The following is a 27,890-nucleotide window of genomic DNA, read 5'->3' as shown; positions in this document are numbered from 1 at the left end:
GCATTTAAAATTAATACTCTGACCACAGTAAAAAAACAAACAAAAACAATAAAACAAAGTGTGCATGATACACATGATACATTTTTTAATAATATACATAAAAAACTGCCCTTCTGTAAGAAGACTCACATGCTTTCACTTTGAAAGAAGCAAACATTTGAAATTTAAACACCTCTTAGTTTGGTTTTCATTTAATTTTAGACAAACCCAATTTAACATTTTACAGATGTTAAAATATGGTAAAACACTGTAAAACACTATAAAATTATTTACTTCAAAAGAATCTAACCTTACAGATACACCGAAGAGTTTTTCAAGCATTCACATTAAGATTAATATTACTGTGTGTAAGCTTCGTGATGCGGACATTTTCCCTGCAAAAATAAAATGACACAATTTTGCAAAAAAAAAAAAGCCATGCCAACTAAACATGTTACAGGAGAATAATTACAGAAGATGAGTATGTCCAGAGTAAATGAATGGTTACAATAACTTTGGAGACTGTCTCATTACAAAGAGTGGCCTAGTGTGCTTTTAACTAACTTCATTGAAGAGACGTTAGCTGTACACGCAAATCTTCAGTTTGACTTACAGTAGATGTTGGCTCACACTCGTGTAGCTTAATTTGACAATTTAGCCTTAAAATGTTGATTTGAAGAGGACAAAAAAACAAAACAAAGATACGCAAACATGAGTCTCATTAATGTGCTTTTTTAAAACTAGCTAACAAACAAGAAAACCTCCTGATGTCATGGTTTGGAGTTCCCTTGTCAGTTCTGATATGATGAAATCAAGTTCTCGTTGCTTTAGCTGCAGTCTCAGTAAACTGGCACTGTGATGGCTTCTCAAGGCTTCCAGCATGCAGCATACTTAGCAAGGCGAGGATGGTTGGCAAGCTAAAGATAGCTTCCCTTCACCGCATAATCTGTCAGGAATATGAGAAGAACTAATGACTCTGGTGTGTGTGTGTGTGTGTGTGTGTGTCTGTGTGTGTGAAAAATCAGATATGTATGCATATTGCATTTTTAAACATTACAAAAATACTCCATTTTCCTTGTGTACGTGATGTTGTGTAGCTCAGCGTGAGTAGTTGTTTCTGCTGCAGATGTATGAAATTTGTATGCATGTGTGGACTTTGTTTCAGTCCCTTAGTGTAATGATGACATCATCATCCTGTCCTTTCCACAGCATCTCCCCCTCAAAGTCCAGCATCTTGTGTTTGCGGCAGCGAAGCAGAATTCCCACCACTTTGTCTGAGATTTTCACGTAGCGGTCGAAGAGGCGTCCGAAGGTTATGACGGTCCTGCCTTCTTTATCCTTGAAGCCCATGTCTCTTATAATCCACACCATCTCCTCCATCTCCCTGTGGATGTGTTTCTGGGCCCGGTCTCCTCTCTCCGCTGTCTTGGAGCCTTCTTTGGGTTGTCCATACCCGGAGTCACCCTTGCGGAGGCGCTGGGCCATGGCGTACTCGTAGTCAAATTCCTCACTGAAGGGGTTGAGCTTCTGGCCTACGATGTGCTGGTCGGACCACTGCTGCCAGCGACCTCTGATGTCACCCATAGTGGCAATTTTAATCTGCAGATAGGTTAACATTGGAATTTATAAAAATCCATTGAAATCTTTTCAACCAAACAGAAGAGCAAAGCAAAACACGTCATTTAAAATCTATTGAAGAGCTGCTCACACATCTTACATGTACACAAAAGTCCAAAGTTTGCCAAAACATTTGTGTATTGTTCTTTTAGCTCTGGCTGTGCTTAAAGTAAAAGAAAAGCCTGCAGTGGTGTTTCAATGACACAGAATCTGCAGGATTAACAACTGTTAGTCCTTATAAAAACTTTTCCAGTTGGTGAAATTAATCTCCAGCTTGGCCTTTCCCTTTATTACATATATCCTCAGAAATATGTACAAATAAACAAGCATGGAGGGAAATAAATGAGCATACTTTATAAGCATATTGCAGAGGTAGCCTTTATAAAGCAAAGAAGAGGGTTTCCTGATGTTTCTTCAACACAGTTTTTTTTGTGCAAATGAATAAAACCACCCCCCACCCCCTTCCTTCACACCCTACCTCTGGTATGTTCCTTAGCTTTCCAGATCTCCAGAAGAGTGTCATAAGATATCTTTGGTATTTGATCTATGAGAAGCTAGGACTTGTCGCTGAGGGACCTTCCATGAAACTCTGTGAACTTTCAAAGTGATAATGTTCCTGATCCTCATATGCTTCTTTGGTTCTGTTATTGTACAGTCTTACCTTGGAATATAACGTGCTTTGAATTGTTAAGGATTGTTATTTATTGATACTTTTATGCTACTCAGTATCTACAGATAAGGGTCAAATAAATCTGTTTGACTTGAGGGGTGTTGCTTAGTGTCAGCACACAGACATTTTCAACATTTCTGCAGTTTTCTACCATCTTTTTTTTTTTTTTGCCTTTTTATTAGCCTATAACAGCATTATGAAAGTTTCTGCCTCACAAAGCCGCTTGTGTGGCTGCAGACGTTTACCCTTGTTTAACTTCATGGTGCACACCTTTGATGCTGTAATTCAATTGAAGTCTTATTGCTCTAATTGGATTTTAGAACAGCACAAAACAAAAATAAATGGCAACAAAAAAAAAAACTAATATGAAGATAAAAACAAAAACATCTGCCTGACATTCAACTGCAGAAAGAAAAAAACAACGAGCCCGAGAAGGATACAGAACATCTCGTAGGTGGAACTGCTGAAACCAGAGCTGTTGTTTTAAAGGCAGATGGACAGGGTGGAGAAATCTGCTGAAATCAAAAACTTAGCTTTCAAAAATATCTTATGATGCTGAGGTCGGACAGATTTTCATTTTCAGCACTTCTGCTCTCCCCAACGCAAAGCCACGATCTGAAGAATGTTACCATTATTTCTTCCTATTTTAATTATAATTGCACGGCCCGTCTCTGTGTCTCATACTACCTCATGTCCTTCACCCTGTTTTCCTCTAGCTGACTGTTCCACCTGAAGGTCAGGGTGTAACTATATTTATTTACATATATTCCACTGTGCTGCATTCCAGCATGTGTTTTATGAGCTGGACTTGCTCTCTGGCAACCCCCCCGCTGAAAAGCCTTTGCCTTTTATGGGAGAGATTTCAGTATTGGACTTATGTAACTGTTATGATGTTTGGTGTCCATGAGGGACTTGGATTTCTTCAGGTGACATCAAAGGCGCTTCTGCTGAATCTTGTTTATTCACACTTGCTCTATTTTAGGGAATTTATTCTCCTCGGTGCCGCTGACTCAGGAACATTTAATGTAGTTGTAAAATGTGCAAAATCCTCTTTTATAAGTCTGTCATTAACAAAACAGTCAGTGACCATTGCAAATCATTTCTAAAATAAAGAGTTTTAGGCAGTATTAGTGTAGTGAGAGCCAAATTTCACCTGTCTTTCCACGCACTATGATAATAACTTACAAAACATCTTTTCTCCTCTCTGTTATTTTACTTATTTGGATTTTTTCAAAGAACAGTACCAATAGATTTGGTACTGTTAACTCAGTGAATGTTTCTTTGTTATTTTATTTTTAATTCCAGTTTATTTCAGTTCTTTTCATTTTTAAGTAACCCTTTATAAAGATGTTGTGCTTACTTATCATTCATTTTTACATGTGTTAAGGCCACCTGATGAATGCTAGTCCAACAATAACTTTTCCTTTGACCTTTTCCAGTTACACTGTCCATTTTTCAGCACCTGGTCACAGCTGGAAGCTGCACTGACTGAGACTAAAATAAAGTAGTGAGAGGAAGAACGCTTAAAGGCTCAGTAAAACCTGGACTGTGGATTATTGAGTTCATTGAGACATTGTTATTAAAAATGTTGATGCATTTAGATTTAAAATTGGATGAAATTTGAAAACCTTTTGAAAACAGTTTAAACAGTTTTTCATTTTTTAAACTTTTCTTTGGGGATGTTTGTCAGTACCACTCTACCTTGGGCCTGCTGGCCTGTTTTTTGGGCTGAGGTTTGCTCTGTTCGGTTTTGGATTCATTGCTGTCGCTGAGCCCGCTCTCCTCTCCCAAACCGCTGTCGTCCGTGTCCACACTGCTGCTCCTCGACCCCGACTTCTTCTCCTGGAGCATTAGCTTCCTGCCCTGGAGGATCCCTCCTCCTCCTGCCGTCTGTAGTGCCCTCATCTGCCGCCGCCGTGTTGGCGACTCGTTGCCCATGAATGGCTTGCTCTCCTCGGGGCCTGACTCCATCTTGCCTCGTATGGCGTTAACCACATCGCTACCGCTGCACTCGCTGCGTTTTGGCTGAACAGTCTTGGTCACAGAGCAGGTTCTAATCTTATTCCCGCCGGTTTCGCTGGGATCTGCTGTGACTACACGTGGAGTAACTGTAAGTTTGACAACATGGTTGTGCTCTTTTTTAACTTCCTCCTCCACGGATGAAGGCATCCAACCACTTGGCATGGCGTCTTGCTTGCCCGCGTGTTCATTAGCCCATCCCTGCCAGCTCTTAGCCAAGTTGGCCACCATAGCAGCGCATTTTATCTTCTTTACAGTCCGTTTGAAAGTCTGTGGATCCCGAGGTGGAACTGTGGCAATCCCACTACTACTCATGGTGAATTTCCAATTTATTTGCTTTTGTTGTCTCTATAAAAATTTCTCTGCTCTTGCAGGTGATGTGGTTATTCCCACCGTCAGATTTGGTCAGTTGGTTTAAAAATGCCAAAACTATTTCCCAAAAGAAGTTAGCGCAGCGCAAATGGCTCTGAATGTTCTTAAAGTCTTAAAAAAATGTTTGAATTTGTCAAAAAACACACCAAACAAACAAAAACCAGTCTGGATTCCTTCAGGTGAAAATTCTAGTTGAGTTAAATTAAGGCTTCTTCAGATTTCAGATCTCAGCTCAGATTTTAAAAAGTTCACACCGAATCTTTCCCGATGATCATCAGCCTTTATCAACACGATGGATCGTTATGGAAACATCTAGACCCTACCAGATCAGTTGGTCAGTGGGTAAGCTGCTGGTGTGAAGAGTGCAAGGACTTTGACTTTAATCCCCCACTGAAGCCCCTCTGGCTCCATACTGGGCTTTAAATAGGGAATGGTCATAAAGGAAGTGATGTGGCATGCTGTCCACGTGAGACAGGAAAGTCTGCTGTCACCACACACACACACACACATACACACACACACACACACACACACACTGTGTGGAGTGGAATTTCTCCCAGTGGGATGCAGAGAACAGGTGTCCAGTTTTTATTTAGTGTCTCTGTGGTTTCTGTCATCACACACAAATACTTACACAACACAAACAGGCCTTTGCTCTGAGTCAGACAGCAATATATGGATGACCCAACATATACGCACGCGCCTGAGTTTATTGTTTATATATAGTGATGTTTTCATTCTAAACTAAATGTATTAGATGACAGTGTGTGCTTGGATCCTTTAGATGAAAGTATCTCTGTCAGTGTGAATTCCAGAAGTGTGGGTCACACACATGTCTGTGCGTGTGTGTAGGTGAAACTATTTCAGCCTCTGAGTATATCTGTGAATATGCGAGTGCAGATGTTATGATTCATGTAAGGCAGAAACCTTTTAGAAACTGAAGTGAGGATGCTGTGAACAGTTTGAATTTAGTGAATTACAAAGAGAAGACACTTCAGTCCAGCTACTGTTTGACTTTAAAGCAGCACCAGTTTCTCCTGAGCTCACATTTTAATTAAGGGGGACGGTAAGTAGGCTGTTCCAAGTATGTCAGAGAACTTTCCACAGAGCTTCTGTAAGTTTCAGCTGACTCAGTGTTTTCTGTCCATGTAATCTTAGACTGACTCCATGATGTTGAGACCAGGAGCTCGCTTGGAGCCACACCATCTGTTGCAGGACTTCTTGTTCTTCCTGTCGCTCAAATAGTTTATTAGAGTTGTCTTGCTGATGAATAAAAGGTTCGTCTGTGTTCCATGACGAACATTTAAAGTGCCTTAAATGTGCATACTTATTAATTATGATTACAGCACATCAGAAAAAAAGGGAAAACAAAGAATCCAGTCCAGCTCTCAGGATTTCTCAAACTAATTTAAATGTAAAGAGCTACAGGAAGTGAGCGAATCATCCATGTTCACAAAATCAAAGCCAGTTTTTATGTAACAAAGTGTTTCCCAGGAAAACTGGAGAAGACGAGACAGAATGGAACTTTTTTCTGTAACATGGAAAACTCACAGGCAGATGAGTTTTGACTGGTACTGTATATACCACACATAAACATAAAGTGCCCTGCAACAGGCTGGCGGCCTGTTCAGGGTGTACCCTGCCTCTCGCCCTATGACAGCTGGGATAGGCTCCAGCCCCCCCCCGCGACCCTTAACAGGATGTGCGGAAGCGAATGGATGGATGGATGGATAAACATAAAGTAACTAGTGAAGTTTATCATTAAGGCACATTTAAAATTAAGCACTGTGTAGAAAATAAAGTTGTAATAGAAAATATTGCCTGTCTATAGTGTACAGTTGATTTGGGCTCCAACAGTAAGTCTCTCTGCTTCGGTATATGTGCCTGAAATGTTCTGAGGCCCATAAAAGAATTTGTGCTTCCTTGTAATAAAATCTGCATGACCGTGAAAATGCTGCACACGGGTAACGCACTCTGCACGTTCTATACCAAACAATTAATAAATATTTAGCACATGCTGTGTATAACACCTTTATGAGAATGAAAAGTAATTCAGACCTGTTAAAATATTTCTGTCTGATGCACAGCCAGACAAAGTTTCTGAGTATCTGCAGACTAAAATAGCCTAATGAGAGGCCAAGCAGTCACCAGCTCCCATTTCTGGTGTGTGTGTGTGTGTGTGTGTGTGCATCAGGTTCCCATCCTTATTCTAGCAGCTGCTTCACGTGCACACTCCCACTGTATGTTGCACAGAAATAGACGTGCCTGCCGCTGCAACGTAATGAGAAAGTTTGCAGGGCTCTGTGTGTAATGAGTCACATATTTATAAATGAACTAATCAGAGGAAAAGCTTTTTATACTGTTTGTGAACCACGAGTCACTGAATTATAATGTGATGTACTTTATTGATCAATGTGAGGAAAAAAGAAAACTTTTTGTGTTTCTCAAGTGCAGCTCAGAGCAGGTTGAGTGGATGAGAGGTAAGCATTTGGCTCACTGAAATTCATACTTATAAGATTTACTTTAATATTTGATATTGATATGCTTTTAACAGAATAAATCTAAATGGTTTGTTAAGATCTTATCTGCATCAGAAGCCATCTTCTGTGAGTGTGGAAAACATTTTAATTCCAAGAACTTTGTCCGGCTGATAAAGGAGCTGCTTTACTGAAGAGGTTCAGGTTTGATTTAAGCATCTTGACGTAGCTGTTTTTGAATAAAAACACTAACTTAAGTTTTTGGTTACAATCTTTACAAGTTTTGCATTTTGACGCACGTCTCTCCTTATCTCCCACAGTCAGGCCTCTGTCTGGTCAGACTAATTGTGATAAGCTGTCGTTTTACAGGAGGGAATAACGCGCTATGGAACGCGTGGCAAAAGCTACGCAAACATTAAAAGTATGATTCTTTGGAGTTTGCATAAATTAAAGTCTTTAGAAACTGACTGATTTGAAGTAATTGGCAAAATGTTCTGAAAGGTTGAGTCACAAAGAGAGAGGCTTTAGGAGGCGCTTTATAGTCTCCACGCTGAAGGGCACACACATCTGTGATCCCTCAGCAAGTTCTCAGTGCAGAGAATTTCCTTGTGTCCTTTCCTTGTTTCTAGTGTAATATTCCTTAATACTTGCAGTTTATCAATGACAACTGCAGTGCTTTAAGTGTGTGTAATGTGATGGTGTGTTGTGGCGATAAGGACCCAAATGCAGACTCGTGGAGGCAGACGGAGGTGAACTAAAAGTGAGCCTTTCATGGAGAGCTGGTGCCAGGAGTACAACTGCAAACATGAGGTACAAAATAAGAAGCTGGAAACTAATGACCTGAACTTAGAATGAAACAAAAGAAATCAGAGAGGCACCAGAGTCCAGAAATAAGGAAATAGTTCTGGAGGTCTGCCCTGACATGGGGCATCACAGTGGACATGTAACAGCTCTGGGGGCTCCCCAGGCCACTGGGCGAGGCTTGGTGAGAGGGACCAGCGGTTGGAGCGAAGTAACTCTGGGGGCCGGCCGGGTGGCAAGCAGCAGAGACGGAGCAACTCTGGGGGTTGGCAGAAGGCTGGCAGTGAAAGTGAAGTACTTCTGGGGGCTGGCGTCAGAGGAGGAGATGTGACCCATCCAGTGGCTTGGACCAAAGCTGCCGATAACTGAGGATGTGGAACTTCCCAGAATCCAGAGGAGGAAGCCAGTGGTGAGACCATTCGGTCTCTGGGGCGGCCTGCTCAGGTGCTGTCATGGTCTCTGGGTTTTGTACCCAGAGTTTTGTGTTAATCTTGTTATAATAAATCCTGCTGTGTTTCTTTATATTAATATTCCTAGGTCTGGGGTTTTTATCTAGTTCTGTTCTTGATTATTAGTTGTTGTTCTCTCCCTTGTTTAGTTATTTTGCTTCCCCCGGGTTCCTTGTTAGGTGATGTTAGTTTATCTTCTTTGTGCTTTAGTGTCTCTGTGTCTGTCTTGTCCCCCTGTGTCCTGTCCCCATGGTCGTCTGGTTTCCCGTTTGATCACTCGGTTATGTTTCCTGTGTTATTGGTCTCTGTATTTGTCTTACATCTGTGTCATGTTTGTAGTCGGAGTTTATTACATCCTGCTTTATTTTGATAGTCTCCTGACTCTCGTGTCTTGTATTTAGTTTTACTTCTCATCTCCTCTTCAGTGATCAGTTTCAGCTGTGCTCCCAGGTGTGTTCTTTCTGCCTGATTGAGTCCTTCTCTGTTCTTTGTCCCTCATACGTAGTGTGGTGTTCTGCTCCTGCTCCAAGTCTGACGCCCAGTTTCAGTCTACTCTGTATTCTGTTTTGAGTATCTTCTGTGTTAAAGTTGCACTTTCGGTTCACGTTCTGACTCCTGAGTGCTGCATCTTGGGTCCAAGCCTGCCTGTTTTCACTACACCTTATGACAGGTGCACAATCAACAGTTTCAGGGAGGCCAGCTCGGGAACATTGTTAACAGTCTCTGGGGGTGCAGGCTGTAAAACATGGTCTTTGATGGGACCTGCACATGTGAACAATGAGCAGTTCCAGATAAAATAAGCTTAGAAACATATTTAGTGATTTCTGGCTGAGACTCACAGTTAGTGATTTCAGAGTGAAGAACACAATAAGCAGTCTCTGATACCACGTTTCCACTGAAAAGGTGCCGGTGCCAAGGAACCGGCAAACCACGGGCCTGTGTTTCCACCTCGCTTTGCGAGCTGATCCTTTACGCATGAGCATGGGCGGGTCCTCGTCTGGAAACGGAAGCTGAAGGGCACAAACGTGGGAGAACACGCTCCCCTTTTGCAAACTTTTTTTCTTGTGCTGCAAACATATTTTATTTGTTTGTAGTCCAAGTCTGAACTGTCAAGTCCCCAGTTGACAGTTCAGTCCTGGGCCCACAAGAAGCATGGCAGATAGTCACCTTTGCTCACAGTGGGAGCAGTCACAGAGAACCTGGTGTCAGCAGATAGGGGATGGGAAACAGTCTCAGGTTGCGGCTTGGTGCAAAGCAAGAAACTGAGAACTAAACTCACAAACAGAAGGTAACTGATCCAGGACCATTTTTCTTCTTCAATTAATCAAACCAAATCATAGACAAAATGTCTTTATTGAATTAACAGTGTGGAAATTAAAAACCTAGGAGACCCTTTAAAGGTTCACTGGTTACAGTTAGCAGCCGGAACATGAAAGTGCTCAACAACCTGCTCCTGTTTCAGTCACACTGCATTTCAGGATGTCCTTTCATTGCTTTCACTGCTGGAAACAAGTTCCAAATTATTACTAATGCCAACTTAATGACTTTGAACCAGTTATGTTGAAACTCCATCTCAGCTCCACGTCGTGTCAGATAATAAAACACATGCTGTGCAGCTGCTGTTTCACAGTTCTGTGTTTTGTTTTAATTCAACATCTGCCAGATGGATTCCAGACTGAACTCTGTTCTCCAGTTCTTCAGCTTCAACTGCAGCTCTTATTAAGGAAATCTGACCACAGCTCAGTTGTTTTATTACAAAAACAATAAAACCACAAGAGAAACTAAAATAATATTTTGGAACAATTTTCTTTGTCAGAGAAATTGTTCAATAAAATGAGCACTGAAAAAAATAAGATTTCACAGTTTTGACTCTTGATTCGTTGTCTGAACTATTTTCATATGTTTTCCATCATATTTAATGTAGAATAACATTTTATACCATTTTATTTTTGTTTAATACAATCTCTTTGCTTTTAGTACCACATACTGACATCATCAAGGGTCGATGAGAGAAATTTGAAAGACTCACGATGTTAATGTTGCTAAAATCCTTTTTATCTTGTTAAGTGCATGCATATGTTTTATTTTTATTTTTTCTTCCACCAATAAAACAAACTGATTTCTGTTTATAACTTCTACACTTCTGGTGACTTCATCATAGTGAACTCAACAGTAAGAAAGGAGAAAAAGGAGAGTTTTATGTCACATGTCATTGTGATACAACATAGTCATGCACAGATCAGTTTCTTTTTTTGGCCCTGACGGGCCTGTTGATGCAACGGTTATATTTTTTTCTAATTGGATGCCTTTTTTTTAGCGTCTGCTGACGCCATTGCTGCAGAAGGACAAGCCAAAAGTGAGCTCTTATTACTGGTTGGTTCCTCCGGCCAATTTGAGTGCCAGTCCTGGCAAAGTGACACACACACACACACACACACACACACACACACACACACACACACACACACACACACACACACACACACACACACACACACACTGTGACTGCACAGCCTGTGACAAACTCACACTGTACTAACAAACACTCACAACTGTATACTTGTGAGGGCCCTCAGTTACATAGTTACATATCATATTCACTAACACATAACCCCTCACAGTTTTAACTTTAACTTTAACTTTAACTATGAACCCCAATGATCAGACTTTGAAAGTACACACACACACACACACACACACACACACACACACACACACACACACACGCACGCACACACACACACACACACACAGACATGGTGTCCAAGTCTCACAGCAGAAAGACAGATTGGAGTCAGTGTGAGAAGAGTGTAAAGAACGTTTCTTTGGCTGCCCGTTGTGGCGATGACATCATTGCGCACACTTGCTGATGAACGATGTGTTCTGAGACATCTCTGGTGAAAAGTGCAACTGTCCCTGGCTCTGTTTCCTCTCCAGGCTTGATCTGCAGAGGAAACTGTCACACTGTAACAGTTTTTCTGTGCAACAATAAACAACTCACACACACAATTTGCCTTTTGTAATTGATGACTGGAAAACCACCGCTCTGCTACATTCCAGCAGACCCTCATATCCAGAGCTAAATTCATGCCTGTCCTGCCTGGTTTCAGATATTGAATAATTGTTGAGGTACTCAAGCATAACAGCATTAGCGAAGCCTTTTTGAGTTTTTATTTTTCCTCCTTCCCGTTCATGTTGGGCTGGCTGATCTAGGGCTGTATTTCCTGCTCAGGCTGCAGATGGTCCCAGGTCGAAATCACAGACAAGCCCTAAGGATGCATATCTAGTGTTTCCTCCCAGTACAGATCAGCTTCACCCATCATCATAGTGTTTCCTCCACTCTACACAAGAGGCCCTGCTCAGTTTAGCAGGTCTTGCGTATACAGTAGGCTGGATCTGCTTAACAGATTTTCATTTCCAAAGTAGAAAAGATGAAGATGTTTACTTTAGGATGTGAAGACTTGCTTTCAGTGTTATCCATCCATCCATCCATCCATCCATCCATCCATCCATCCATCCATCCATCCATCCATTTTCTTCTGCTTATCTGGGCCAGGTCATGGGGGCAGCAGTCTAAGCAGAGAAGCCCAGGCTTCCGTCTGTTACCAAGGCATTCCCAAGGCGTTCTCAGGGCAGCCTAGAGATATAATCTCTCCAGCTTGTCCTGGGTCTACCCCGGGGCCTCCTCCCGGTGGGATCCAGTGGGTGGGATCACCTCACCCAAGAGGCGCCCAGGAGGCATCCTGGTCAGATGCCCAAGCCATCTCAATTGGCTCCTCTTGATGTGTTATCACTTTATTCTCCAATTTATCCTTAGGATTTTTTTTAAATATTTGCAGAAGCAGATGGCAAAAAAACTAAAAGAGTTGAGATTCTGAGACAGCAGGTACAGTACGACAACACAAACACAAGACTTCCTGTTGTGGAGACATTACTCCTGATGGTTGTTGTGCTAATTGACTAAGACTAAATCAAAGGACATTTTCTGTATATTATTCTATTTTAGTCTTGTGAGTAAACAGTGCCATTTCATTTTGTACATTTTTCCCTTTCAAAAGTCAGGTTTTCCTTTAACTGAGTGTTTTTCACATTTCTTAGTTTAGTTTAGTTTTGATGTTGTGATAACTTTGCTCGCCATCTTGGCAGCGCATCCAGGAGGTTAAGTGTGCAGTTATTTTGAGGCCCCTGATCTAAATGAATGGCGTAGAGAACCTTTTACGTCAGCAGTCATGGTTACATAAAAATGCAATTCTACTTAAAAAAAAATTTTTTTTTCTTTGCCCAAAATATAATAATTATTTGCAGCAAAAAGTGTTATGAAAATACAGTAAATGTAAATATTTTGTTGTGTTAGTCAGTTTGACTTAAAAATTTAGAGCCTACATTTTCAATATTCTAGTGAAGCCAAGAGTGCTGCAGCCCACTCGAAAATCAGAAAAATCACACAGGACAAGAGCATTAAATTTAGGTCAGAGTAATGAGTCATAATCACAAATTAACTACCTCATATTACCAGGTTTAATTCAACTTTTATATAAATTATTACATTTATATAAATATGTAACTGAACATACTGCTGCCCGCCTGCAGTAAATTCGTGGCCCACCAGGGGGCCCCGGCTAATCGCTGCTCTGTGAAGTACTGAAGTTATTTCATATCTGCAGCACTTATGTTGTGGAGACTTGGAGACCAAGATAAACTAACAAGCTGCTTTTAATGTCTCGCATGACCAAGCAGCTCGAAGGTCTGACACTGATCAGTAGTTTGCCCTTTAAATTTGTACCATACTGTATTAAGGCCTGAATACAGTATGGTACAGGACTCCTGATGATGAAACCGTCTCATCATACAGGCTTCATTTTTTAGTTGTTCTGGAACTTTCAGTCACATAAAGCACTCTTCTTCTTCTTCTTCTTCTTCTTCTTCTTTGGTCTCATGACTGTAAAGAATAAACAAAATGACTTTAACAGAGGAGATCAGTGTTAACGTCTCATTTCAAAGATTCAGTTTGTGCTGTTTTTCTAAGAAGCACCGATAACAGATTTTTTTTGTTCAAATTGCTTCTCCCAATCTGCAAGAAGTCACAAAACAATCATCAGCCATAATGATATGCAGCGACAGCTCTCAGAACAGGCAGGACAAATAGTCGTTTACTGGTGTTGCATTGTTTGAGTTTGTGTGGAGTTCGTGTGAAGGGCGTCATGAATCCTGCAACACTTGAAGGTTGTTTATGTTTTTATTTTTGCCATTGTGCTCAAGAGTAGACAAGGGGACGAGGAAGTGGGGCAGCAGCAGATCAGAGCATGAAGCTCCGTTCACAGCACAGGCGAGAGCCAGCCCGAGACAAAAATAAACCTGACAGGCGTTCTTTAGTTCTGCACTGCTCTGTTCCCTCTCAACTGTGAATATGACACAGCTGAGTCACACAGAGGACGGCGTGTGTGTGTGTGTGTGCGCACGTGTGTGTGTGTGTGTGTGTGTGTGTGTGTGTGCAAGACAATTTGTTAATGTGCTGCTCAGTTGTATGAAGATGTGCGTGTACGTGCATGTGTGTGCAGTGTTTTCAGGTGTGTGTTCAAACATGTGTGTATCAACAGTAAAACCTAATAGGATCAGTCAACTTCAATCTTCTGCCTTGACAATACACCAACCCACTTATGCACATCTTCTCTTTGAAGTGTGTGTGTGTGTGTGTGTGTGTGTGTGTGTGTGTGTGTGTGTGTGTGTGTGTGTGTGTGTGTGTGTGTGAATCTAAAATCCTGCAGCTTGTCCTCACTCCCTGCTAAAGGCTAAGTAAAGCAGATTAAAGTGGTTTATCATCTCACCATTGTCATCTCCAATATAATCAGACTGCTCACGATTGAACAGACATTGTAACCAGATTTGTGCGACCCATTCATACAACTGTCATTAAATTCTTCAATGTCTGAACAGCATTTTAGCAATTTTACCATAAGTTCCCAACTCCCTCGTCCTCCTGTTTGTCATCTCCTCATCATTTTCTTCTGTTAGACTTAAAGAAAGATTTTGCCTGTCAGCATGCAGCAATAAACTGCTGCATAACTCGTTTTTTTGCCACTCTAAGCAATCTACTTTTTTCTCTCTTTATGCATTTAGCCATTATTTCTGCACAGCTTGTTCTCCAGTGGACCTCAGTGATTTAGCAGGACATGTGATGCAACCCTAAAACTTCCATGCTGCAGCTACATCAGTAGCGCTCACTCCATCTCTTTCTTCCTCCATCCATCTCTGTTCTCATTCTTGTGCATCAACCATTGCAAATAGTATGAATATCTGGCAATATCTTATTATCTGACATTTTAAAGTGTCAACTATAAATATCAGCTTCAGCCTCAAAGATCCAGTATCAGTCAGGCAATAAATATTTTTAAAAAGTAGGATGCAGTGGATACATATTTATGGAGTGTTAAATGTCACAGATATCTGCCTCGGGGTCATGTGGTAGGCAAGAAATATTGGAACAAAGTCAGTGGGAGCATAATAATAAAGTTTGTATGGATTGGGAAACACTGGAATTTATCCACAACATTTTAAAAGAATCCAGCATGTACCCAATTATGTGCTACTTTATATTTAATAGGCAAAAGATGAACAAGTGAAGCTGAATTTGTCCGTTTCCACTGAGAAGCAACATCCAGGCTTTAAAAAGGAAGTGAACATGTGGCCACTTCTCATGTTGTAATTCCCAAATGTCCAGAGCAGTGGACTCTATAACTAATGTACCCCTCAGTAACAACTGAATGAGACAAATTTAGAACCCTGCAAATGTTATTAAGGTTTTAAGCACATTGTACATTGTGTACAATGACTAATAAAGGATTGATTGATTAAATAAGAGATGTGGCAGCAATTCAGGCATGCAGACAAACTGAGCGTCAGAATGGGGGAGAAAGGTGATTTAAGTGATTTTAAACGTGACATGGTTGTTGGTGCCAGATGGGTTTGCTGCGTATTTCAGTAACACCTGACCTAGTGGGATAATGGTCTGAAAACAAGAAAATGTCCAGTGAGTGGCAGCTCTCTGAGTGAAAGTGTTTTATTGATGCCAGAGGTCAGAGTGGAGCTCTGAGGACGGCAAAGAAATTCAAATAACACTTGTTACAACCAAAGTTTGCAGAAGAACATCTCAACACGTCAAACCTTGAAGGAGATGGGCTACAGCAGCAGAAGACCACACCGGGTGCCACTCATGTCGGCTAAGAACAGGAAGCTGAGCCTCACGCAGACTCACCAAACCTGAACAACAGAAGGTTGGAAAAAAGCTGTCAGGTCTGATGAATCTCCATTTCTGCTGCGGCGCTTGGATGGTGAGGTCAGAATTTTGTGTAAACAACATGAAAGCATGGATCCATCCTGCCCTGTGTCAGCAGTTCAAGCTGCTGGGGGTGCAATAATCTGAGGGATGCTGTTTTTAAATGATGCCCCAACCCGGTGCTAGCAAGGTGTACCTAATAAAGTGTCTGGTTAGTGTTATTGTCATTGTATTATTCTGTGAAACTGGAGCGAGCGTAGATCAACAAAAGCCCTGGAAAATGAAAGAACCTAATTAAATGTTTCTGGGTGGAGAGGTTAAAGAGGAGGGAAGGTCACCAGGTCACCAAATAAATTTGTGCTAATTCCAACAGTGAAACTTTTTGGTGGTGTTAGAGGTGAACTCATTATAATTCATAATGCAGAAACTGTGAATCTCTACACAAAGTTTAATGACAATCAATTCTTGTGCTGCTTCTACAAGTTTACAAATGTGCATTCATCAGTTTTGTCATCACTCAAACACTCTTTGTGTTTCCTCTCTTTTTCCTTATTGCTGTCGTGATAATAAGGACAGTGAGTATGAATTTGTGTTATGAAGCTTAATGAAGAAAAATGCATTATTTAAGCTTCTCGCTCTTATTTAATCCCTGCTTTTTGACAATCAATCCCATAATTCTTTAATAGTGGAAAATATTTGCTAATGCGTATGGCAGCACACTGTTAATTCCCTGTAAAGCAGACTTACTGTAGGTGCAGCAGTGCATCTGTAGCCATTAGATAATTGAGCTAATATTGTGATGGAGCAGATAATGCCCCGCTCAGCTCAACTTTCTCCACACGAGGTAAAATAACAGTTTTTTTGGACAACAGCACTCAGTCCTAATTGCCCAAAAAGCTTCAATAATATTTCAGCGTTATTACAACTAAAAGACCCTATCACTGCACATCCTCTGCACAGATCTGTTCTACTGTAATGAGAATTTTTTGGCAGGACAGGCAAAGGGCGAACACATAAAAGAGGACATCTACAGTAACTTCCATTATGCATGATATATGGAGATTACATTCATGCCAAATAACAAGCTGCATTATAAATGATCCTCTCACTCTGCAACAAACTCCGGTGCACACAAAACTATTGCCGCTGCTGTCAAATGTGTTTTTAATATATTCATCACGTGCAGCGAACACAGACATGTGCAGCTTCTTCTTCAGTGCTCAGCAGTCACAGTCTCAGTCATAATGAGGGACCTCTGAAAGAAATTTATACTCTGCATCAGTGTTTGTCTCCATTGTTTGCTTGCAAAAGGTTTGCTCGATCTAACAGGATGTGAGATAAATGACGTGTCAGTTTATACACAGATGACTTCATAGATATTGCTCCTGTCATGGCTAATTTGATATATCGATGTTGTTGGATGAAAATCAAATATAAGCACCGTGCAGTTCCATTTTGTTTATATATTGCTAGCTCACAACCACAGTTGTCTCAAGGTGCTGTATATTGTTAGGTAAAGACCTCACAAAGGTAGAGAGGAAGCTTTCAGCTGATCGCCTCTCAGCAAGCTCTTCTGTAGAGTTTAATGAACAGAGGAGGAGTGGAGGAGAAGGCCCACAGCAGCTGGAGCCTATAGCACCATGACTAAGGGCTGGTTCAGGGTCACATGATCCAGCCCCAACTATAACTACATTTTTCTCCTTGTGTTACTCACATGTATACCGCTGCACTGGAAAGCCACAAATATTCACCAGCCAATGAGACAATCCAGCTGACAGCTGGAATTAAGTTACATTTATATAATTTCAGAACTCCCCATTAAGTCCTTTCACTCACTTTTTTTTTCTCTCTCCTCTAAAAGTGAAGTTGATATTTCTGATTGCCAGTGGCATCAGGAGAATCCCAGCTGAGATGGGTTAGGGTGAGATGTAGCGCACGGCTAATTTTCAGTCAAGTTGAAATATTTTAATATTTTGTGTTAATAGTTAAATATATAATGGACACACACACACACACACACACACACACACACACACACACACACACACACACACACTTGACTGACTGTTGTTGCATCATTTTTGTTACATTTTTGTTCTCAACAAATTACAGAATGTGTGTCAGATTGTCAACTTCAATACTTCATTCATCCATTCACGATCTGATGCGTTCTCGTCCCTTTTTTTTGAGCAGTACAGTCGGGCATCATCTGCATCGCAGTGGAAAATTATACCCAGTGTTTTCTCATCTCAAGCTTTAGATAAATTTCATGGTCCCAAGATGAATAAAAATAGATTTGGAAACCTGATTTTTTTTTTTTTTTTTTTTAATCTAGCACTGCATTTTAAAAAAAAAATTCCTCTAAAATTTGTACACATGCACAAAATTGATACATTTGAAATTTCATATCAACATTTACAGTAAAATATGTGCATCTTTATTTGAAATGCTTTCATGAGCCTCTGCTTTGTGTTTTAACAGCATAACATTTGTTGGCAATGCTAGAATCAGAAACAGAATAGCTTTATTATATATGTCACATATTGTGCAGCATAAAGTATAGAGTATATAATGCAGAACAGAATAAGATAAATAAAACATAAGTAAGACGTATAAAAACATTTTGTACACATATGTTTATATTATATTCTCACAGCTAATGAATTTTTATTTACACAGCTGGGGAATATCAAAATAATAAATATACTTATTGTGAGTATGAGTATGGCTGTGTATGAGTGATAGCAGGATTAGCAGCAGCAGCAGTTTGGTAGGTATCGCAGAGTATAATCATAATCATGATGTGGCAGGGTGACTGACCAGTTCAGTGGTTGTTTAATGTTCTGATGGTCCATGGAAAGAAACTGTTTCTTAGCCTGGATTTGTGGGTTTTCACTGACCTGAATCGTTTGCCAGAAGGTAACTGTTCGAAGAGGTGATGCGCTGGGTGGGAGGGATCATTGAGAATGGTTGTGGACCTTCTGGAGCCAGCGATCTCCACCAGGGAGGGCAGAAGGCAGCCGACAATCTTCTGGTGAGTGTTTATGACCCTCTGGAGTGCTTGTCTGTCTGCAGCCGAGCTTCCAGCGTACCAGGCAGAGATGCAGTATGTGATCACACTCTCGATGGTGGATCGGTAGAAGGTCACCAACAGACTCTAATTCAGATTGTTCTTCCTGAAGACCTTCAGGAAGTGTAATCTCTGCTGGGCCTTCGCCATCACTGCATTGGTGTTGACAGACCAGGTCAGCTTCTCTGATATGTGGACTCCCAGGAATCTGAAGGACGTCGCTGTCTCCACCACATCCCCGCTGAAGTAGGGAGGGGTGTGGTCCACTCTGGTCGGTCAGAAGTCTACAATGATCTCCTTGGTTTTGAAGTGTTCAGGTTGTTGGCTGCACACCACATGGACAGATGTTTCACCTCATCTCCGTAGGCCTCCTCGTCCCCTCCTGTAATGAGCCCAACCAAGGTGGTGTCATCCACAAACAGATGGAATTTGACGGACGGGACGGTGTACAGTCATGTGTGGAAAGGGTGTACAGGAGGGGGTTCAGCACACAGCCTTGGGAAAAGCCACTGCTCAGGATGAGGGTGGATGATAGGTGAGAGCCCAGCCTCACTGACTGTGGGCTATCAGTGAGGAAGTTCTTTATCCATGCACAGGTGGAGGAGGGGAGATGCAGGTCTAGCAGTTTTTTAATGAGAACGCCCGTGATGATCGTACTGAAGGCTGAACTAAGGTCCATGAACAGCAGTCTGACATTAAGGCCTGGATGACCTCTAATTTCCTGCTTCTAAATTCAGATCAAACTGAAATTCTTGTTCTTGGCCCCACAAATCTTAGAAACATGGTGTCTAACCAGATACTTACTCTGGATGGCATTACTTTGGCCTCCAGTAACACTGTGAGAAATCTTGGAGTCATTTTTGACCAGGATATGTCCTTCAATGCACATATTAAACAAATATGTAGGACTGCTTTTTTGCATTTGCGCAATATTTCTAAAATTAGAAACATCCTTTCTCAGAGTGATGCTGAAAAGCTAATTCATGCATTTATTACTTCTAGGCTGGACTATTGTAATTCATTATTATCAGGCTGTCCTACAAGCTCCCTGAAAAGCCTTCAGCTGATCCAAAATGCTTCAGCTAGAGTACTGACAGGGACTAGAAAGAGAGAGCAGATTTCTCCTGTATACAAAGATTCTACTAATAAAAAAATCCCTAGAAGTCGTCTTGGTACTAAGAGGTAACTCACCCACATTACTGCAGTCAGTGAACTGCAGAGAAATGTGTGGTACTACACACATGTTTCTAAAGGTGTTAGTGATTTGTAAATAATGTTTTTCTCTATTATTTCTCTATTGTATGCCTGCTTGAAGCTCAGCGATGAATGAATGTGTTAGCAGAGTCAGTGTTCCAAGGAGACACCGCGCTGGTGTCCATTAGTTTTCATTGTGCCGTCCTCCAGGCTAATAACACAGAGCGCCTGCTCTCTGCTGTGAGGAGATGCTCCACCAAGTCTGACACTCTGATTTATGAATTAATGAACCATTTGTTATTACGGACAATCTCCCTGTTGTTTTTGACCCACCTGGAGCTTTCTGTGTGTGTGTGTGTGTGTGTGTGTGTGTGTGTGTGTGTGTGTGTGTGTGTGTGTGTGTGTGTGTGTGTGTGTGTGTGTGTGTTGGGCTAAAACTTATTTGTGGTGTTTTGGTGAACATCTCTAAGTGCTTGGTGTTGGCATTGTTGGACCAGGAGGAGCTCGTGACCCAGTAAGACTCGAGCATCATTAACCTACTGCTGGACTATAACCTTCATGATGAGCTTGTGTAGACCCCAGTTTTAATATACTGTATATAGAAGTAACTTATCAACATTATTAGAAAAGAAAACTAATGATTTGTTTTAATTCCCAGAAGAAGAAACAAAGCACGGTCGCAGGGAGAAGCTGTTACACTGTGGACTGCAGGTAGACTCTCACTGGTGTTGGCAGATGTGTGTTCAGTCTTCTACCACTTCAGAAACTTAAGAAAAGAGCATCCAATGATGTTCTCTAACTCTAAGCTTGTTTTACTGCCTCTTGTGCTAATATTTTATCACATTAGTACATACAGGCATTGTTACAAAGGGAATCTCGAGGTTTCTCTTGTAGAACGATTTTTCATTTTTCCTGCAAATGTAATTAACACCCCTCTGGCAAAAGGCCTTTAATATCAGCTGCTCTTGTTTCTCTGCTCTTCCTCCTTTGCCTTCCCCTTTCTGACATTTCCTTTCTCTGGCACATGCACCATTTTCTTTTCCCGTCTTCTCATCTTTTCTTAGATTTTATTTTATTCATCCTCAGCAGCATATAGGAGATGAGAATGGCCTTGCCTCGTGACAGATCGCTATCATTTCTGCCTGTTCTAATTCACATCGCTCCAAATAGCTGGCATTGGGTCACAGCCCAGATCACTAAAGTATAATTTCATTCTCCATAATGAGAGAGTTTTACCAAAGAAACTAGACGTGTTCTGGTGCAGGAAACTTTGCCACCACAGGATCTAAATACCTTCTTTTCTCCAGTATGTAAGTGATGATTAGCCAGTTGCAGGATCCATCCCAGTGTACATAATACAGTGTTTATTGGACCCTCAAAAATGTGTTCATTTCAGTTTAGGTTTATTTATATAGGAGCAAATCACAACAGTCACCTCATGGCGCTTTATACTGTAAGGTAAAGAGACTGCAGTATTTGGGATCACATGATGAGCAGCACTTGGTGATGGTGGGAAGAAAAAACTCCCTTTTAGCAGGAAGAAACCTCCAGCAGAAGCAGTAATTATTTCTTTAGATGTGATGTGAAGTTAACCACATTTGCATGCACAGAAAACGTGAATAAAAGTGAACATGAAAGTTTCTGGAGTCAGCAGGCTTTAACTTTTACTCAGTAACATCAGTGTTTTCACAAACGGCTAAAAAAAAAAAATGGAACGAGGAATTTCTTTTTCCCCCGTGTGAGAAAAGCGCACGTCTGCATCAGCTAAATCTCTGTGTCGTGTGGAGGATTTCAATCTATAATAACGATACGCGCACACCCTCAGCTCTGTGTAAAGTGAGCAGAAATCTGGAGAGCTCTCAGTGCCCTCTGCTAAAAAGTTGGTCTGAGTTTAGAGCATTTTTATTCTTTATCCCACATATTCAGACAATGTCTCACATTTTCATTCAGGTTTGTTTTTATTTCTGTTCTGCATGACAGACACTTTTCCATAGCCTGGGCCAGCAGAACAAATGACAGACTTGCACTAGAACGAGCACACAGCGGGCAGAAACCAATGATGACATCGCGACAAAGGACACAGGAAACTGAGACAATATACACACACCTGTAAAACTAAATACAGGAGCCAAAGGACAAAGACACAGAGGGACGAAACACACACGGGAACGCAGGGATGACCACAGGGATGGAGGGAAACAGGAACTCGATACAGATAACAGAACATAACCACTCACTTTTTTCTCTCTCAAACAAACATTAGATTAGATTCAATCCAGAGTCCAACATCCTTAAACTGAACCACAGCTGGTCTTCAGCCCTGATTTGATCACATCTGCTGCTGCGTCGTGCACAGACACTTTTATAAAGACCATACCAACAGTTTTCACAGCATTTGACTTCAGCCATGCTCTGATATGGCTCATTCCACAGCAACATGCCTTGTGTGCTAATATTATATTTAGCATTAAATAAAAATTAATGGAGATGTAAAATATCCAGGATTATTTTTCACACTGTTTCTGCATGATTTGGCGTGGTTGATAGGATGCCCCTCATCAAGGGGCAGTGTTATTCGTTGCTGTTTTTTTCCATTATGGAATGAATAATGAAGAATAGATGTTAATGTCCTCTGCAGGCCCCGCCGTCCTCAGCCTGTGTTTTAAATAGATCCCTTAGAAATAGCTGCAGGGGAGATAAACTGCACTGACAAAGCTGAATGTGTGAGCATGCGTGTTTCTATTTCTTTTTTTTTGTTTGTGTGTTTTCCACCCGTACATACATATATTCGTATGTGCATGTGTGAATTCATATGTTCTAGTCAGCTCCATTGACTTTGTCTTCATCCATAATTAAGTTCATATAAATCAGGCTGTCAGTCACAGCTGTAATGTGAAGAGCTGAATGACATTTTAATGACTGCAGGGCTATTCTAGGGTCAGCCCGACCTAACAGGTAAGCACTTTCATCACTCATATTTAGTAAGCCATTATTCTTCTACTATACCCTTCCTTCCATTTTTCGACTTTCATCTCTTGGTCTTTTCTTTTCCTGGCACAGTGTATTTTTAGACGCTTGCATGGAATATAAATGTCATCATTTCTTTTCTTTTTTTTTTTGCTTTAAGGAGAGAAGACATTGTTTAATAACGCACACAAAAACAGTCGTCAGCCAGTAGCTGGAGCATCCATACAGTTCTGGATGGTCTACAAGTCCTCCCAGAGTAGATTAAAATGAAGATTAATAAATATAATATGGGCTGATTTCTGGTGTTGTGGCTAAAAGAATAAAGATGCAAATAATGATAAAGTTTGGTGGTGACTTTTTTAAAATGACAAACCAGTTTGACACGTACAGAAGCCTTGAGGCACAAGCCTCAAGTAATGAAATGACTGCTGAATAAAACAGTGGAGCGGGCAGTAAAAGAGTAACTATTGCTGTCGTAATCATTAATAAACCGTTAATTACTCTTTTGGGCCACTAAGCATTTGGCCCAGGGTTAATCAGGAACAGCTCATGGAGAAAGCAATCAAGTAATAGATGAACTACATATTACATAGTGCCTCCTCTTCCAGTTGGCAAAGTATAAATGTTATTTCTGTCTAGCTTCCAGATGAGAATTGTTGCCTACGTCTTTAGGTTACTGAGCAAGTTGGTGCTCACTGAGTGGTTTCCCCAGCTGGAAAGCAACAAAATAAGCAACTTCTTCTTCTTCAGTTGGAAAAATGCCACAAAAGATGCAGATGAATGTAAATAACATCACTGCTACTACTCTAACTATTGTAAATTCACTTACAGAAATAGCTTCTAAACTGCCGTAATCCTTTGATCATTGTGACGAATCCTAAGGAGATGTAACCAAGTCATACTGCTTTATCTTGATATTCTTCCGGATTGTTACTGTTGTTCATGATTTGATAAGCCCTTAAACCTTGAAATAATGCAGAAATATAAGTGGGAATCATTTAGGGTTTAGATGGTGAAAAGTGACTTCATGTTTGGGCAGGCCACAGTCACACTTGGCGGTTTCCAAGAGAAGATGACGTGGGAGAACAGACTGTGTCCAGACTGACCAAAATAAAAACACCAGTCAAGGGACAAATGTTGGTGACACAGCGCACTGGTTGCTGTTTATTTTAAGGTTGGGAGCAGCGTGCTGATAGGATGCTGTAGTTTGAAGCCAACATGTTTTGAGTGGTATGCTGTTATGTCATTTGTCTGGACTCAAATCTTCCATCATGAGGCCTGGCTCTAACTGAGACTGAAGGTGCGCTGGTAAATAACGTCATCCAGAAAATCTGGATGTGAAAGCTCAAGAAGTTCTAAAATTGAAATTCAGCTTTTCATCACTGAGCAGAATCACTGGTGGAGTTGAAGCTTGGAAAAACTGTAACCTTTGGGTCTGAAAAGTGCCTTAAACCTACATTCTTTCTAATAGCCAGTAGAGGGCGACCCCTTTGGAAGCAAAAGTAAAACCAGTTGTAAGAAAGGAAAATGAACCTGCAAGTCAGATTTGTGACTCGCCCCACACCGGGGCACAGCACTCGCACTTGACAACAAACTGGCTCAAACACAGTAAGCTGCGGTATGGATCGCTGTGAGTACATCCTCGGTCTCAAAGTGGAGTTCTTTTAGACACAAGCACATTCCTGTAACTACTTAACATGATTTTTGACTTCATGTGGCATCATCTGAGCTAAATTCAGCTACACTCAAAATATGCAAGAACAAAGTAAAAAAGTAAAGTGATGCTTTTGATGTAACCAGGCTGAGCAAAATGAAATGAAGATGTTGCTGCCGACCACTCACAATGGAAAGGTGAACAATGTTATTTTTTTCTGATTACATTATTCTTTTCTGGAAGTCTAAACATCAGTGCCGCGTGTGCTTTTTGACATCATTAACATTTTCCCACCTTGGAGTTGCCGGAATGAGAAGTTGTTTAGTGCAGCTGCAAGTGACCTGATGTCCTTTAATAAAGGACAGCATAATGTGTGATTACATCCCATCAGTCATTTTTTGTCAGACAAGGTCTAATTTAATATGTGTGCTTCATTTCAGAAGAAAACCTTTCCTTTGACCTCCTAGCAACAGTCTGAAAAGTGGCTGAAAAACAAGACTGAGAATGTCACATGTTTATTCACATGTTTAATTTATTAATCCACAACATTAAAAAAGGTAAAATGTTAAACTCGACGCACATTTGACTGCACAACACAAATTCAGGCAGTACTTTGATCAGAAATAAGATGCAGAAATACTTTATTCCATTTTTGAGTAATCATAAAATGTTGTGTTGACTTTTGTCTTAACTGGGTCAGTGTTAGAATATCACCGTCTATATGAATATAGCCTCACAGAGAGATATGAGCCTCTGTACGCAGCAGAGCTGGTGGCAGGTTTCTTTAGCGGCATCTGGACTCGTCCAGATGGAGAAGGTGGTGTTTATGTAAATGTGTCAATGTGAGCAATCTTCATGAAACAATGAAGATGAGCAGTGGTGGTGACAAGGTGTGAAACTGCTGTGAGTGTTTACGGTTTTGTGTGTGTGTGTGTGTGTGTGTGTGTGTGTGTGTGTGTGTGTGTGTGTGTGTGTGTGTGTGTGTGTGTGTGTGTGTGTGTGTGTGTGTTTTGCCTCCTCTTCTATCCAAACACTCAGAAAACAAACAGTTTTATAGTTTTGATTCAGATAAATCCTGATTTCAGCTTTGCGGTGAGAGTTGGACCCGATGCACAAAGTTAGACATTTAAGGTTTGATGTAGGCTGTTATAGTTCACTAATAAATAAAATTATAGTGTTATTACAGTTCATAGTTAAAAAAAAAATGTGTTATTGCAGTTCACTGAAATAACACTGAAGCCTAAACTTAATAAAAGTCTAAGTTTCAGTGTAGCTAAATGTTTTTGTGTCCTAGACATGAAAATGAGATATGTGGTCAGACAAACAAGCTTTGGTGTCTCCATTATGAGTCAAATACCTTCATAACATGACTGAAAACAAATAAAACTAAAGTAAAACCACACGTTAAAAAAACTGAGGAGGAAACCAATACTGGAAACTGCATAAAACTAAACTGAATTTAAAACCAAACTTACAAATGCACTAATGAAAAATACAAATGTGCAGTAACTCTGGGATGGAAGAAGTTGAGTAACCTTCTCAGAGCTCCGACTTCAGCCTTTTGGATCAACCAGACGGCCATCAAGTAACAACCAGGGTGATTAAACGATATCGCTGCGGTCCCCTGGTTCATGTAGTAGTTAAAGATTTAAATGTGCTGTACTTCACTTTTTATCATTACTTTATACTTTTTCTCTGACATTTTCTTTTTTTTTCCACTTCATTTTCCATGTAAAATATATTGGAAACTCCAGCTGGATAGAAGGATAAAGGAGGGACTCTGAAGTATTTATGTGATCCAACACTGACCTGCTGTGGCCATGAATGAGACTGCACCTGCCTGATCTTCAAAGGAAAATTAGCCTTATAACTGATCCATCCATCCATCCATCCATCCATCTGCTGGGCCACTTATCCAAGTCAGGCTTATGAGGGGTGGGGGGGGGGGGGGGGGTAGATGCTGGAGCCTATCCCACCTGTCTTAGGGCAAAAGGGCAGCCATTCACTGGACAGGTCACCATGTGGCAGGGTCTTATAGTCATTCATTATAAATATGATGCAGAGTTTTAAGTTTTAACTTTTTATTTTTGTTTACTAAGTTTATTTTAGTAGCAAATAACAACATGAAACACGGAGCAGATTCATGGATGTGGTGAAGGAGGACATGCAGAGGGTTGGTGTGACAGAGGAGGGTACTAGCAACAGGGTGAGATGGAGGCAGATGATCCACTGTGGTAACCCCTAACGGGAGCAGCCAAAAGCAGGAGGAGGAGAAAAATACATTTGTTTCCAGTCTTTTTGATAGACATTTCATAAATGAAGGCGTTCGTTTTTTTTTTTTTTTAGTGATTTCAGTTATATTTAAGATCCACCATAAAAGAAATCACAGCTGTTTTATAGGCAGTTATTTACACTATGAGCTTTTTTCATGCGGTGTGACCTTCTTGTGGTAGCACTCAGCTGCAGCGTGTTGCTTCATGTCTGTCAGTCAGTTTTTTGTATACTTTGTATCAAGCTTCAATACATATATTACCACTGACCTCATTTCATTACATTTATGAAACTGAAGCGATGTGACGACTGGAGACCGCAGAAATTAATGCCAGGGTAACATAACAGGAAATAAAAAGCCGAGGGAGACAAAAGAATACTGAGTATGATTATAATAATTATAAAACTCGCTGGTTTACATGAAGCGATGACGATGGACGAAATAACCGCAGCGGACGAGAAGGGGGCGGGTCAACCTCCAGTGAGTGATTAAAGCAACTACCAATGAGAGCGCTCTATGTCGTTGACTGACACACGGGCAGTGAATACAGCAGAGGGTACAGCAGTTAGTGACCAACCATCAGCGAGAGAGCGATGTGCAATGCGCGGATCACTTCCTGTGCGGATGGGGAACACCTGAGCTGTATCCAGTGACCTCAGGTATTTTCTCACTTTCTTACCTGCCACAGCTGGAAACGCACAGGTGTGAACAATGAAAGGTGAAAACTAGTCAAGACTACATGTGTCACTTATATAAAATGAGAATTACTGCTACAGTTTTCCTCTTGGATTGTTGATGCTTATTTTAGGCTGATAACATCTGCCACCTTGTTGCACTTTAGTCGTTTGATGCAGCTGATGGAAACATGAAAAGCTGGTGGTCAGGTGACTCTGCTGAGTGGATGACCGGCTGAGCCCCATTTGCACTGTACCAAAATTAAGACTGAGTTCCAATATCTTTGTGAAACTGGACCTTGGTGCTGTTTGCTGGAACACTGAGATGCAGATCTGGACTGCAGAAAGCCTTGTAACACTGTTAAACTTCATAATACAAAGAGACAATGTCAATCATCAGCA

The 27,890-nt window shown here is 40.9% G+C and overlaps 1 protein-coding gene across 1 annotated transcript; it reads right to left on the bottom strand.

Moving 5' to 3' along the window:
- Nucleotides 1-144: 144 nt before the first annotated feature.
- On the bottom strand, nucleotides 145-5,034 carry abraa (actin binding Rho activating protein a). Its single transcript, XM_030730125.1, has 2 exons — nucleotides 3,968-5,034; nucleotides 145-1,578 (listed from the first exon to the last, which is right to left on the bottom strand). Exons 1-2 carry the CDS (start codon nucleotides 4,598-4,600, stop codon nucleotides 1,141-1,143), a joined length of 1,071 nt encoding a protein of 356 aa, XP_030585985.1. The 5' UTR covers nucleotides 4,601-5,034; the 3' UTR covers nucleotides 145-1,140.
- Between the last annotated feature and the right edge of the window lie 22,856 nt (nucleotides 5,035-27,890).

This window comes from Archocentrus centrarchus, chromosome 5, assembly GCF_007364275.1.
Source record: "Archocentrus centrarchus isolate MPI-CPG fArcCen1 chromosome 5, fArcCen1, whole genome shotgun sequence".
Classification (NCBI taxonomy): Eukaryota; Metazoa; Chordata; class Actinopteri; order Cichliformes; family Cichlidae; genus Archocentrus; species Archocentrus centrarchus.
This window is presented reverse-complemented; position numbering and strand designations above follow the sequence as displayed.